We start from the raw sequence: 15904 nt of genomic DNA, 5'->3' as shown, positions 1-15904 counted from the left end.
CCCAGCACAATAGCAGTTGCCAAGTGTTGCATTAAAAAGTCTTTTTGAAATTAAAATCTAAGTTTGCATCTGATTTCTGATTTTTTAAGTCTCAGTCTGGCTTCTTCCAGACATAAAGGAAAATATGGCCACGTGGAGTATCCTCTTGGGATTGAGTAGTTTGAGATGCATCTTGCTATCTGTACCTTTATCCTCGCACAGCTCTATTCCTTCTTCTGATGGTGGGCTGGATACAGCTGTATGTTTTGCCTCATCTGTACAAATGGAGAAAGTGAAAGAGAAATCATGGTTATTTATTAGATAATAGGATGGGTGGACTGGTACACCTAATGCATCCAGGGGCCTCTGTGGCTAGAAGACAAATCTGAGGAATCGGTACATCTCGGTTCTATTTCCTTCTTTGCCATGGGCTTCCACTGGCCTGTTCCTATTCCCATCAATGGCCATGATAAACTTCAGTGGTGCTGGATTAAGCCCTAAATCTCCACTCTGCTTCCCTCCCTGTAAGACATGGATAAGAATAATACCTATCCACCTCATCGGTGGGTTGTGCTGCAAGATACTCACTGTGCAAGCATTCCAGGGATGTGATCTTGCAAGCACTCTAGACCCAGTCCAGGGAGCATTTAATCCTTCTCTACTGAGAAGAGCATTTAAACCTGTACTTTAAGCATGTGTTTGATTCCCATTGACTTCAATGGGATTTAAAACATATGCTTAAGTGCTTTCCTGAATTGGGGCCTACAAGCTTTGGTAGCACTTTGAGGGATCATGATGTAAATTTTGCAAAATATTAATACTATTTTAATAGGAATCTGGTTAGAGGATTCACATGCAAACATGTGGACAATGTCCTCTGGACAACGAAATGTATTGACCACTAGAGCAGAGTGAAATTTTGTCATTCATAGTGGCAGTTCAAATTTGTTTATAATGACAATGAACAGTAATTGGGTGAGAGAACAAGAGTAAGAATGACTCAATATTCTGGTGGTCAGGGCACTCATCTATGATTTGGGGGACCCAAGTTCATGTCCCTGCTCCACTGACCAATTATTTATGAAAAGTGGAACAGCTTCATCAGGAGAGATTGGCAAAGACTAAAATTGAAAGCGCTATGTCATTTTGTAGCCTTTAGCTCAGCAGTTAGGGCACTCACACAGAAGGCAGGAGACCCAGGTTCAATTCAATAGCCCAGTAGCTAGGACAGTCTTCTGCAACACAGGAGACCCAACTTCAATGTGGGACTTGAACCTGAGTTTCCTAACTGTTGTGCTAAAGGCTAGAAACTGATGTAGTGCTTTTTAAGACTATTAACTCAGATGTTTAGTGATGATACTTTAGATTCTTTTGGAATTTTAAAAGTAATACATTTGTGATGTGTTTGTTATTATCCCCTGAAAGATCTCCCTTTTGGTTTACAAAAGACAGCCGCCTGAGGAGCAGAAATTTCCACACTTGAAAAGCAGTTAAAAGGTTGCTCCTTATAAACTTCTTAATAATAAGCATGTTCTTCATAATGATTCGATTTTTTTTTTGTGTGCAACTGCCTATATTTTCTACATTTTGCCAACCATTTCAGCAATTGTGCATGAAAATCAGGTAATTTCACATGTATATTGCCAAGTAAACAATGGACAGAAATAGAAGTTGTCTAAAAAGTTCTGTGCATTATTTTGCCCCACCAAATAATGCTGAATCCAACAATAACCCTATGATCTGAGCTTAGTCATGATACACTGAGTACCAATATTATAAATGATAGTAAAAGAATGAACATCATGTTTCTGATAAACTGAGTATAACAGTTTGTAACAGTGACACATCATAATGGCACTTCTGAAAGAAACCACACGCTTTTAGACACCCAAGCAAACTAACTAATAGTTTTAAAAGGTAAGCATTTTCACAGTTGCTTCCCATGGGAAAGATGAAATGCAGCTCATTGCAACTTCGTTGTTTCATGAGTTAATAAACACAGGAAATATGCATTTAATCAGAAGATATAGCTAAAATATTTGAATGTCTAGTGGGCCACTCAGGGTATTTTTAGAAGGTAATTTATCTAGGTTGAGCAGAAGCCTCTGGAGTTTGGACTGCTTTGAACTACAAGCAAAGCACTATTTTGTAAAGTTAAAAGATGAATACTGAACTAATGGTTCATCAGGCAAAGGTTATGCAGAATTTTCAAAGCATCTACATGCTGGTACTGCAACTCGCTACTACACAAAAGACCCAAATCCAGTGATCTCATGACTCTTGCCCTTTGGCTGCTTAAGTCTATGAGCACTGCAGAGGTGAAGCTGTTAAATGTAGGAAAGGAAGTGTGGTTGGTGACCGGCTTTGTTCTAAATCTCTTGTATGATACTGTAGTCTGCAAGGAAGCTGCTTACCCTGGTGGGATAAAAGGAGAGTCCAGAGCTTAGGGGGCTGGATCCAAGGCCCATTGAAGTCAATGGGAGTCTTTCCGCTGCCTTCAATAGGCTCTGGATCAGGTCCTTGAAGAACATGAGTTAGTGCATGTGTGTTTTTGTTGTGGTAAGATTAAAGAAAGTAAGAACAGGGTGGAGAGGTAAGTGGATGAAACCTGCTAAATTGGGAGCATCCAAGAATGGCCTCAGATTAACAGAGAATGGAATAAAGCTAGAGGAGAACAGGGAAAGTCTTTCATACACAGTGTTTCCTCTACAGGGTGGGGGAAAGAAGTTTATCGCAACACACATTTCCCTCTTCACAAGGAGCCAGAATGCAGTCAACAGAACAGATGACTCAGTAATGTAGGCAGGCTACCTTGAGGCCTCACTCTGCTGCATTTACTGAGTGGCCCTCTCCAACTTCTAGGTAATAATAAAAGCTTTCAGAGCTGATTGAAATGTTCTAAGTAGAAACGTTTCATGCTACCTGAATTCAGGATGCGTAGGCAACACACTGTTCCGGTATTCTATTTAGCTGGTACCAATCAGACATAGCACAACATTAAAAACAAATATGAAAAGCACTTTACTATGTAGAAGTGTGTTGGAAATCCAAAGGAATAAGGGTATTTATAGTGGTTTTGATTATCACTTCAGTTGTTTTGAAAACTGCTCAATTCTGGTTGTCATTTCTGTTTGCTGGATACATTTGAAACAGAGTACCCTTTTATTGTAAAATATCCCATTCATAACTTGTAACATACATTTATAAACACACCATTTGCAAATCTAGCACTTTATGAACTCTGACATTTACTTGCAGGTTTTGATTTTCACATATAGGCTCTTTCTGTTTGGATGTAAATCTTAATAATCCAATTTTCTGGGATCAGCAGAGAAATTACTGGAAAAAATAGTTATTACAATCTAAAAGTACTGTTAAAACCTTGAAAAACCAGTTTTAGATCTCTCCCTCATCTCCCCAAACTTATTTTTTTCATTATTCTTCCTTATAGAGTGCTACACTGATGTAAACATGCATGGAAAATTATTTTTTCTACTTAGCAGATTAGCGAGATAGATTCCAATTTAAAGAGGGAATGTGGAGCTAGTAACTTAACAGGAAAGTCTGCATTCCTGCACTGCAACAGCTTCATTCATAATGAATGGAGCTGTGGTCTCCAATGGGAGAACTGCACAAGCCCTAGGTTAATCTGGTGAAAATGTACAAACGTTTTCAGTCAATAGCATTGACTAAGGTTATTGTTCACCAAGGTGGATAAAGCCTGGGAGAATGCTTTAAAGAGCTCGGCACAAACCTGCTTCTTGGCTCTGGCCCTCAGTTTCTTCATTACTTTGCTTCTCTTCTCTGCTATTATCATCTATCAAGAAAACCACACAAAAATTATTTATGAAGTATCTTTTTATTGGTAACAAGCAGCACTGAAATTAATTGTAACCAATGTAGCATAAACTGTTAATTTATGACAGAACCCTGTGATAAAGCAGGGAGAGACGTATAAATAGGGGGGAATTGAAAAATTACGAACATAAATAGTTGCATTTAGGGTTTTCAAACTGTCTGGCAGATTAAAGGTTTTATAGCAAAAGGCAGAATTATTTCATAACCCTGGAAACATTTACATATTCCACAAAGTTGTTTTTGCTTATGGAACATCTACAGTGGATGTGTTTATTGGTTGATTGTGTTTTACTTGTCCTGTTGAAAGATTATTTTTTCCAGTCACATTTATATAAGAACTCTGAAGTACCCAAATCTTACACTTGAGCAACCTATTTTAATCAGTGCTATGGCAGGGTGACTGTAGCTTTAATCAGTACTACGCAGGGTGACCATAGCAGGGAGAGACGTGTCAGAATTTTACTTTCAAATGTAAAAGCCTTGAAGAGACTGAATGTAGAGATATTGAAGATACAGAGGCGACATTAAAAATATAAGAGGAAAAAACAAAAGAAAGAATGAAAGGATTTATTGCTCATTTAGACATTTTTGCCTTCACATTCATTCTCCAGTGACCTTCTCCCCCTCCCAGCTCCTTACCAAAGACAGGTGCCAAACAGTGAATTACCACAGGGAAAGGTATACAATTGGGAGAGGCCAAGGACAGAGCACCAAGCTGTCTCAGCCTTATGAGTGAACTGATTAGGAAAGAACCAGGCAGTCTGTATTTTCAAACACAGGGAACCCTATTTTAGACTTGTAATAATCATAAAGATTGCAAGTATCAGAGGGTAGCCATGTTAGTCTGTATCCACAAAACAATGAGTCCAGTGGCACCTTAGAGAGTAACAGATTTATTTGGGCATAAGCTTTTGTGGGTAAAAACCCCACTTCTTCAGATACATGGAGTGAAAGTTACAGATGCAGGCATTATATAATGACACATGAAGAGAAGGGAGTACCTCACAAGTGGAGAACCAGTGTTGACAGGACCAATTCAATCAGGGTGCAGTGTAACATACTGCATCAGATGTCGCCAGAGTGGTTATTCTGACAGAGTCAACAATTAGTTATCACATTTAATGAGGAATTCTAGAAACCGGTTTGTGAGTGTGTAAATAAATAGCAAAGTAATTAATTTCCAGATTGTGGAAAAGGCCTCATAATGATAAACATGAATCCTGCTGTCTTATCCTGCTGTGATCATTTCTCCTACTTGATTTTCACTTTTATAACTTATATACCCTATTGCTTTAGCACTTCCCATCTTGGGCACCTTACTTTCTCTTAACACATGGGACCATCTGCTGTAGAGAACAATGGTAGCAGAAATGCATCTTGATTGATGGAATTAAAAACAAAAAACCCTACAGAGAATGTATTTTTCATAAGTAAATACCATGCAACTTATAATAGCACACTTGATTTAGCTACCATCCATTCAGACATCTTGTTTTCCTAGTCCTTTGGCAGGTATTACATCTTAGAATCCAGTAGGTGGAACTAGTGTAGAAGTATTTTCTTTCTAAGCCATAACTCACAGAGCTACATTCTTAGCCAATCAGATTTGTTTTATAACGTTTCTGAGACATTTGGAGCCACAGTCTCAACTGGTGTAAATCGATGTAGCTGCACTGACCTTCGTGGAACTACACTGATTTATATCAGCTGAGAACCCATTAGTTGTTTTGTAACTTTTCATACGGATGTTAACTGGTGTAAATGGACAGCTAGTTCACTAGTGGCCTTCCTCCTGTAAAAGTTCTTAGTCCACTGGTGGGCTTCGGCCTGTAAATTCACATTACATGGATGACAGAAGTATTTGATAACACCAGCATTTTATTCATCATCCAGCTACACAAAATTGAAAGTTAACCACACTAGAATTGAAACTTTTTTTAAAAATATGGATTTTGGACTTTGCAAGGCTTGCAGCAAACAGCTAATATGTTTGGGGAGAATTCTTTGCTGAGTGTAAGAGTTTTCAGGGCGATAAAGTTGTTTAGTTCAGGTGCTATGGCATGAGACCATATATCCAAGGTTTGTGGTAAAACAATATTGACATGGTCACTAGTAAATTCTGAGCAAGAGCACCGCGTAGCTCAAAGCTTGTCTCTTTCACCAACAGAAGTTAGTCCAATAAAAAATATTACCTCCCCTAGCTATTCTCTCTGGGACCAACACAGTTACAACAACACTGCAGCCAGTAAAATCTTCACAATTATTATTTGCAGGTAATTACCAGTAATGTCTATGTGAGAATATTGGAGTACTACTAACTAAGCAAAAAACAAAACTGTGAGTGATTTCAATTGTGACTGTTCGTTTCCTAAATGTGTACTGCATTATGCTTAGTTTTACACAGTACTTTACATTCAGAAAAAACAGGTCAGGCTGTAATGGTAACCACTGTGATATTTATTACTAAAAACTATTTCAGTAACTAAATTATTGATGAACGGGCAACACTTCATTTGTTTCTACATTCAATAAAAGCAAATCAAGTACCAATATGGCTATTATTCATTTTGCTAAAATCAGATTTTTTTAAATCTTATTTGTTTCCATGTTATTCAGTTTCTTATGAATTCAAATTCTGAGTAAATTCATATTTAAAAAGAAAGTTTTAAAATAACCTCAGCCTGACTCATCAGTATGTTACTCCAGTTTTAAACTGGTGTAATTCTAATTGATTTATACTGTCTTAAAACTGGATTAAAGTAGACGTGAATAAGGTCCTAAACATTAAATTCTTACTGAATTCAAAGAAAATCAGAAAGTTAAGTGAAACTCCGATTTTGTATTCTTTTTTCATGCCAGAAAAATGCAAGAGTTTTTAAATAAAGGCTTTATTTCTTGCATTCCCCTCTTCCAGCAAACTCTCTGGCTCATGTATCTAGCTATAGAATGCAAATTCATCTTACACACAAGGAGCAGTATTCTTAAAGGATATGTTGTGCCTTCAATGGAGTGGGGCATGTATTTGCTTTAATAAAAGTGGGAGGGTGGAAAAATTAAAATCCTTTCCCTTGACAGTTGAATGAAAAGTTAGTAATCAAGGGCTTGTCTACATAAACATTTAGCTCCCAGCAAGCTGGGGTGTGACTCTACCCTGCACTAGCCTGCTGGGCACTAACTGTTCATGCAGCCTCTGCTGACATGCCCAACATTTCCTTATCACACTTTGATCTACACCACTGTTTCTCAAACTGGGGTTGCCGCTTGTGTAGGGAAAGCCCCTGGCAGGCCGGGCCGGTTTGTTTACCTGCCCTGTCCACAGGTCCAGCCGATCACGGCTCCCACTGGCCGTGGTTCGCTGCTCCGGGCCAATGGGAGCTGCTGGAAGCGGCAGCCAGTACGTCCCTCGGCCCGCGCTGCTTCCAACAGCTCCCATTGGCCTGGAGCAGGAAACCACGGCCAGTGGGAACCGCAATCGGCCAGACCTGTGGACGGGGCAGGTAAACAAACTGGCCCAGCCCGCCAGGGGCTTTCCCTAGTTTGAGAAACGCTGGTTTACACTGCTTTGAAACAGGACTAGATCAATTTGCACTAAGGGATGGTTAATGGGTGTCAGCAGGATCCACATGGACACTTAATGCATGGCAGGCTAGTGTGGGGTAGGCTCACACTCCAGCTTGCCACAAACTAAATGTTTGTGTAGACAGTCTCCAAGAGTGAATAAGTGTTTCTAAGCTAAATGACATACAGACTTGGAGGGCACACCCACTGACTAGAGCTAATTCCCAAAATGGCCAGCAGGAGGTGCCAATGTGGTGAGTGACCCCGTGACACAGAGAAAGGCTCCAGAAACAGGGCACTACACTGCTATTTTTAGAGGTGGGAGTCACTTCTTGGGCATGCAAAGAGCCGTGGAGGGTTCATACACTTGGGGAGTTCAAGCATGAAGAGCACTCTACTCTCCTAAGCCGTGTCTCACAGTCTACACTGCTGTTTATACCTGTGCTGCTATAAGTGTAGATGTAGCCTTAGTGTGCGCCACATTGGTGTGCTACAGAATTCTCACTCCTCCAGTGCACATTGCCACACCGTGTAAAAAAGCCACGTTTGAAAATAAGACTTAGGTGCTTTGAAATTGTGCACTGCAGGCCCACAGTGGGCCAAATTAAACCCTGATGTAAACCCATTTACTTCAGTGCAGTTATGCCAGGGATGACATTGGCACATTATATTTAATATATCTTGTCGTAAAATAAAAAACCAAAACACATGGCTTGAGAGACCATTCTGTCATAGGGGAAAGGGAGGAGGTAGAGTAGAAAACAATAGAAAGGAAAGAAGGACAAATACAATATGAAAATACTAAAAAGCACTTAAACTTTTGACAAACATTTTTAACGAATTTCTCACATTGGGCATCTTTTATTGATGAGGTAATTCCTGCTCTCCATCAAAACTGGGAGCTGAGCAAATGTAATGGCTTTTAATAGTGTATGTAAGAGGCAAAAACATATTTTAAAAGGGTAGCAACTATCTCTTGCCCATATCTCTTTCTCCAGTAGGCAAAAGCAAGGCCTAATATATTTCCCATGAGTCATCCCTATGACACTATTAATGACAAATATATTTTTTTTCTTTGGATGCCCTCTGAGATAGCTGCCATCTTTCTCTTTCCATTACAGCAGCAGTTGGCAATTGTATTTCCTTTAGGTGACAACTGTCCTCAGAATATCTACTTCTCCACTGTGCTAGTAATTGAGTAGCAATCTGTCACTCAGTCCAAAGATGACAGAAAGAGTAGAATGTGACATTTTGTGTTATTTTAGGCCAGTAAATGTAAATGGTTTTGAGCCACATCAAAAGACAAATGGGAACATGTGTTTCTTTTCCCACAGAATGGCAGGCAGTCAAAAAAACAGGAGTACATGAGTTACAGTAGCATAATATGAACAAAATAAGCACATCAGTCTCTAAAGTATAGACTTTTGGCAATCTAGTTTTGCTTTCCCTTGCCAAACTGGCTACTGATTGATAGGCACTTACTCTTGTCTCATTTGTTTCTTTGATGATAGTAAGGAAATTCCAAAGAGGATACATACCTTCATTTAATATCTAGTAGTATGCAAATTAGCCAATGGTTAATAAGCAGAAAAAGTAAGAAACAATAACAAACTAAAATGAGAAAATATGAAAATCTGCAAGGGTTTGCCCACTTTGTGCTAGAGAGAGGTATTTAGTATGCAGGGTCATATGCCAGCTGTAATAGCATCCCCAAAACGAAGCAGCTGATACAATAATAAGCAGAAAGTCATATGAGAGAGGGATGAAACAAGAACTCTTAGAAAAACCAGGAGATAATCTCACAACTGGAGCACGAGAGAGATTTTAGCATTTTCCATTTTCTCTGTAATTGCTCTCTGGAGAACGGATTGTTACACCATTGACTGTTCTAGTTCAAACAGGAATTAATTCAGGGAAGTCCTCTGGTCTGTGTTATGCTGGAGGTCAGACTAGATGATCACAATGGTCCATTCTGACTTCAAAAATCTATGAATCTAAGGGGGGGTGGAGGTGGAGGTGGGGGGTCAGAATCTAACCATAAAGCATCAGCAAAGAGCTGGAACATTTTTTTCCAGGGAAATACAGAATATTAAAGAGCCCAAACTGTACCACATGTTTGAGTCAAAGAGATAAACTCTGGCATTAACTCCACCCTCCAAATAGGACAATAGCACATTTATACTGCACATATTTTGGCAGCCACAGCCTGAGAAATGCTTGTTCTACACAATCTGTTCCTTCTTAGGGCTGGTCTTCACTATGGGAAGATTGATGCTGCTGCAATCGGCCAATTTAGTGGGTCTAATGAAGACCCACTAAATTGACTACAGAGTGCTCTCCAGTTGACTCCGGTACTCCAGCTCCCCGAGAAGATTAATGTAAGTCGGCCGGAGAGCACCTTCTATCGATGCAGCTCAGTGAAGACACCAGGGTAAGTCGACCTAAGCTACGACCTAAATAACGTAGCCAGAGTAGCATAAACTTAGGTCGACTTACCCTGGTAGTGAAGACAAGCCCTCGGAGTAGAAATAGAGTAGACGCCATTGCAATCCTTTGGGAAGTTGTTCCAGTGGTTAATGAGCCTTACTGTAAAATGGCACATGAAGGGCCATTTACGCAGGGTTATATCTTGTTTGTAATAGTCACATATGTGTCCAAGTGGACCACATCTATGAACTCTGGGTCACACCATATGATACCCCTCTATGACTCCTCTTCATGGAAGCCCTGGATGTGCTCTCTCTCTGGATTTCCAGCCAAAAAATGGCATGGCTGTTTTCTAATCAGTGCTCTGCTAGTAACTGGCCCTCGTTTGGTTGGAGATGTATATGGAAGGTAACCCAGGATTTGGTCCATTATGAAAAACAGGATTATTAACCTTTTTAACAGAAAATAAAATAAATAATAATAATACTACTATAAAGATCCACCTGGGATAATGAAGGGGAATAAACTCAAGGGTAAACTAAAAACTAGTCCCCAGTCCTGCAATCACTTATACCTATACTTAATTCCCTACTGACGTCAGTGGGACTATTTACATGCAACAAGGTATGCATAAATGTTTGGATCAAAATCAGCACCTCAGATAGCATTTCATTTCACAGTATCCCAGTGGCAAAAAGATACCAAAATTACAACAAAAACCACACACACACACACAAACCCCATTATTCCAAAGCTACAAACGCATTAAACGAAATCATTAGGGTGGTGGCCTAAGGTTACTGAACATTTTCAATCTGAATTTTAATTTCTTTAATTAAATTATGATTTAGGTCAATTTTAATCACCACTGGTGTATAACCCTATGGGGTAAACTTTAACAGAGGTTAGGAAAGAATTAGCTCCAGTTATTGTTTAATGCAGTTATGAGACTTATTCCCTGATCGCTGTTCTAACAATTTACCTCAGTGCAGAGCCAGAATTTAACATGCTGCTATCAGTTTGCCATGACTGCTAAGTGCTGGCTAGGAGCACCTTGTTACTTTTTCATTTGCCTGTAGCATTTTAGTCAGCAAATGTAAGGTGCTGTGGGGAAGGAGAAAATAGTGTAGTGCAGGAGGGTTATCTCAAAGGTAAAAATAGCAATTATAATGTAATGTACTTTATATATTCAAAGCACTAAGCAAACATTAAGGGACTGATTGAAGGCCACTGAAGTGATTGGGAGGTTTCCCACTGACCTCAATAGGTTTTGCATCAGGCCTTAAGTAACTGAGCCTCAGAATAGCCCTGTGAGATAACTAAGGGTTAGGTCTGGTAGGATGGTTCACTAGAGAAGGCAGAAGGCTGGTACTCAGGAGATGTGATTTGTGAGGTCTATTCTTAGGGTGACCATATTTCCCTATGCTGAATACAGGACACCTGGTAAAATTACTCGTATTCAAGCAAGTTCAATGGCAATCAATCAGAACTATGCAGTACAAATGTTCAAATTAACATCAAGTTGACTAAGCCCCTGTTAAAAAGAAATACTGCATAGTTGGATTCTTTTTATTCAACTTCGTATCTTTAAGGCTTTAGAGTTCACATGGGGAGAGGTGACACACCCACCCACCCTTGGTACCTCACGTTTTCCTCAGCTGGATGATGGAAATAATAATATAAACCTTTGTCAAAGCACTTAAAATCTAAAATAGTGCTGTGAACGTGTTATTATTGTCATCTCAATTTCACAAATAGAGGAACTAAGCCAACAAAAAAAAAAGTTTAAGTGATTCAATCAAGAGTGAACAGCAAAGCAATGACAGAGTTGGAAAAAGAACTCCAGCAATCTTGATCCTGAATACTGCGCCCATCTTTCTAGGTAATGCTGCTTCTCATTGATTGGTTGATGGGTAGGCAGATATAATTCAATTTTAAACAGTCAGGATTGTTTCTTCAGGATCAGTGGTTTTGCGTTTACTGTATTGATTGATCTATTAATCGTGTGTAAGTAATACAATGTATTTTTGCGATGAAGTAGTTAATACATTGTTAACAATGTCCTGCTAATAAGCAGAACACAGCGTGTGTGGTTTTTTTCTCAGAACCACAGGCAAATAAAGCCTCCAGTGACATATTATGATTGCTCACATCCAGCATATGCAATTATGTGGGTGCAGAGGTGTATCAGGAAGAAGAGAAGGTCAGAGAAAGCAATATATGAGATTAGATATGTTGAAAACAAAATAACCTGCTTAATTAAACACACACACACAGAGCCGGACTAATGTACATATTACTAATTTGTTGTGTTAAAATTTCATAAGCAGTGGGGCCAGTGCTGCCACTCTGTACTGCCCTGAGTTTGAATAATCAGAGTGGTTTATTGTTATTCACATAATGGATAGAAATGTCAAATTATTTCCTTGACAGATGAGTACCCTGGAGGTAACTTGGCATGTCACTGTATATAATTCTTCTCTGACAACATTACATGAGTACTTTGCAACTTATACTATCTCAATAGTGGGAAAATCTACTGAAAAATTATTCATAGTGAAAACAGCACTCTCAGCTGTTTACCTGATAACAGGTGTATATAAAATTGTATAAAAAACCCAAGAGGGTTCTCAGAGAGACATAGGAGGAATGATCGGGCCTAACAATATAGATTAAAATGGGATGCATTTTCAAAGCTGTATTACACTTTACATTGTAACACTGTGGGATGCAGCAATTTAATGAAATACTAGCAGCCACTGAAACACAATAAAGAATCTTTCAAGAAGTGTTCATTTTAGAAGTAGAAAAAAAAGATGCTGTCAATATTTTTTGCCAGCCAAATGGAAACAGATCATCTGATTTCCTTAGTGCTGTAATCAGTCAAGACAGATGGCAGACTTCAAAATAAAAATGAAGTAACAAGCCCTCAATCAAAGTAGAAAGGGGTTAACAGTATCCTTTTAAACATAACTATTCTACATTAAGGAGAAATGTTTCAAGGTCCCTTCCAGTCCTATGATTCTCTGATTTTCTGCTTTGTATCCCCAAAATAACTTCTTCTATGGTATCTTTTCTTAGTTTAAAATATTCTTTTTGAGGATACATGCAACACACATTTTTAATATATCATGACTGTAGTTCAGGTTTATAGCTGAACATCACTGTCCTGTGGGGTATGACAGAGAGATACAATTACCACTTTTCTACTCAAAGGGCAAAACAATTATTCTCTATACATTTTCAGGACACCCTGAAACTTAGTCAGAAGGGGAATGTGAGAGACTAGTTAACATTGGGTCCAAATTTTAAGGAGGAGGGAGATTGCCAACTGGGCATAGAATTGGAAGACATTTAAGGATGTTTAACAGTGTTAATGATTACCCGTGTCTCTCTACTGGAGAATGGTAAGTACCAATAGTTGCCAGATGGACTTTAAGGCCAAGATTCAGCAAAGCCCTTAAGCCTCCATTACTTCCAGGGACTTAAGCATGTTCTGTTGAATAGGGATGGGATTACTCACATCTTTAAAGTTAAGCATGTGCTTGAGTGCTTTGCTGAGTCAGGGACCAGGAGAGGAAAAATAAATCAGACTTCATCTCTAACCAGATACAGTTCTACCAGATACTAGGAATAAGGCAAATGTGAGTTGTTACTCCTTAACTGAGAGACCACTGACTCTAGATGTGGGTGTAATAAATGTTCTCCTGATGGAGATAAAAGTTTTGTCTCTGGAAAAATCTCTTTTTCTAGGAAAAAATTATCTGTTTACCAGATCTCCTGAGCCAAAAAAGCTCTCAAAATTAGATGCACTTCAACAATCAACTTCCTGTACATGCAAAGCAAAAGAGAACACATAGATGACGCATACACTTGGCTCCGTCTGAAGGAGGCAAGAACTTCCATCCATCAGTGAGCCCAGGTCCCTGCCCACTGTTGAACAATATTTCAGACATATGATGTTAGACTTGAAAGCTAAGAGGTCTATAGTCAGATTACCTCATCAGGCAAAGGAACTCTCCTCAACCTAGTGTTTTTAATATGATTTGTGTACATCTTGACCCTTGTGACTTGGATCATCCATCAAACAATTTTCCTTGTCAGCCAGGTAAAGAGAAAACAGAATTTATCCAAGATGCACAATTCCCACAGACAAGCTGCCTCCTTACATAGGGGTTAGGCTTCAAATTATCATCTCTTGATGCTAACAGTCTGCCCATCTATCAAACAGTATCTAATATTTACTTTTTGGTAAAGATTATGGAAAAGGCTGCAGCAGGACAACTCTCAGAGCTCCTCTATGCCTTAAAATCCTCTGTGCAATCGGGATTCTGACCTGGGTAAGGCACCAAGATGGCTCTTCTTGTATGGGTTAATTATCTACTCCCGGTAATGGAGAAAGATCAGGTAGAAAGACCTTGATGATACTGACAGATCTATCAGCTGTCTTTGATATTATGAGATCATGTTCATACATCTAAGTCCTTGGCAGGAGTGAATGAGGCTGCTCTTCAGTGGTTTGGTTCTGTTTTTGCCTAGAGATTCCCAATGGAACTGATGAGCACCAGCTCTTCCTCCTTGCCATACCAGAAGTATCTATTATTTCGTACTTATTACTCAAAGTGTCCATAAGTCCATTAGCAGAGCTAGAGAGGAGACACACGGAAGTTCTTGGTTTTGCTGTGTGGAAAAGAGAGTGATGGAAGTAACATGTGCTGACTCATGATAGGTCTGTTTCATTTGCTGTTATTTTACCTATGTATTTATTTTTGCATTGTGTTTTTAATGGAGGCAAAGAGTACCTATAACTTTGGATAGGCATATCTTTAAGATTTAGTTAATTCCAAATACATAAATAAAGCAAAAAGACTCACGTGTCTTTCGGGGTATTTTGATTTTCATTATCTTGACTGTTTACAATGTCACTTTAAAAATCTTACATTTATCAAGCCACCAAGATAGGAAATACCACTTTTTGTAGTGGCAAACTTGTTTTTCATACTTCCATTTTTTTTAGACTGCCAATCTCTGAGTGCATTTGAGTGATAGTAAAGTAAAAATGACAACTGGCTGACTTTACCCCTCAGTGCAATTGTAAAAAAAAATTATATATATATAATATAAACAGGACATTTGTAAATGCAGTAATTGAAATACTTCAGGGAGTTCAAGAATAAAGAGTGCCCCATCTATTCCTGCACTCCCAAATAATGTTCTACCTACACTACATTATAACACATACACCATGCAATAAATGGCTGGTAGAAAAATCTGCTAGGCAGTTCACACTTGCTTGTCTCTCAATGGTTTGATTATATAAAACAATACATTTAGTAGCATAAAAAGAGAGACCATTAATACTTTAGAGGTTCAGTACATCCGATGAACTGGGCTTTAGCCCACGAAAGCTTATGCTCAAATAAATTTGTTAGTCTCTAAGGTGCCACAAGGACTCCTGTTCTTTTTGCGGATACAGACTAACACGGCTGCTACTCTGAAACCAGTATACAATTACTTTCATTAGCATGCCATGTATATATTTTAGCTTACTAGAAAACAAACTCCCTACAAACAGCCATTGATTTGACATTCCTTCATTGCAGAGGGGGTAACAATAAAGGAATCAATTTCCCATGATCTTCTGGAGAGATTTTAGATGTACTGAAAAGGTACTACTACACTATCTCAAACCAGTGAAGCAGCTGGGCACGTTGTAGAAAAATATTATTGAGCTCAGTGGATTAGTATTACAGGTTGCTATCTGGGGACATGCACTGAGGGTAAGAGTAAGCCTTGGCCTCGCTACTTATTCCCACCTTTATTTTAAATGGACACTGTTAGTACAGGACAAAATCCTACAGAACTTGAAATTTACATAGACTCTTCTTGTGGTTTCTATGGTTCATTATTATTATTGGTGATGCCAGCTTGGGGAAAATAATATTTTCCCTCTAATGAGTGTGCAGTATATAAACAGAGCTATGCATATGCACAATCCTGGATCACACCACATATTCACAGCTTTGTTCATCTGCAAGGCTTGCCATAAGATTTCTTTTAATTAATTAGAAACAACATTCTA

General features: G+C 38.8%; 1 protein-coding gene across 7 annotated transcripts in view; it reads right to left on the bottom strand.

The window, feature by feature from the left end:
• MACROD2 (mono-ADP ribosylhydrolase 2) overlaps nt 1-15904 on the bottom strand; it is a 1304535-nt gene that overhangs the window by 69991 nt on the left and 1218640 nt on the right. For all 7 annotated transcript variants that reach the window (XR_005596087.1, XM_039529899.1, XM_039529898.1 and 4 more), the window contains 2 exons: nt 3734-3796; nt 186-254 (listed from right to left, as the gene is read on the bottom strand). Coding sequence is in view for 6 of the 7 variants with exons in the window: in XM_039529899.1 (XP_039385833.1) it covers nt 186-254; nt 3734-3796 (132 nt within the window). In the remaining variant the exon portion in view is untranslated. The remainder of the gene's footprint in view (nt 1-185; nt 255-3733; nt 3797-15904) is intronic.

The sequence above is a fragment of the Mauremys reevesii genome, linkage group 3 (genome assembly GCF_016161935.1).
Source record: "Mauremys reevesii isolate NIE-2019 linkage group 3, ASM1616193v1, whole genome shotgun sequence".
NCBI lineage: Eukaryota > Metazoa > Chordata > Testudines > Geoemydidae > Mauremys > Mauremys reevesii.
Note: the sequence above shows the minus strand (reverse complement) of the source record. Positions and strands in the feature narration are given on the sequence as shown.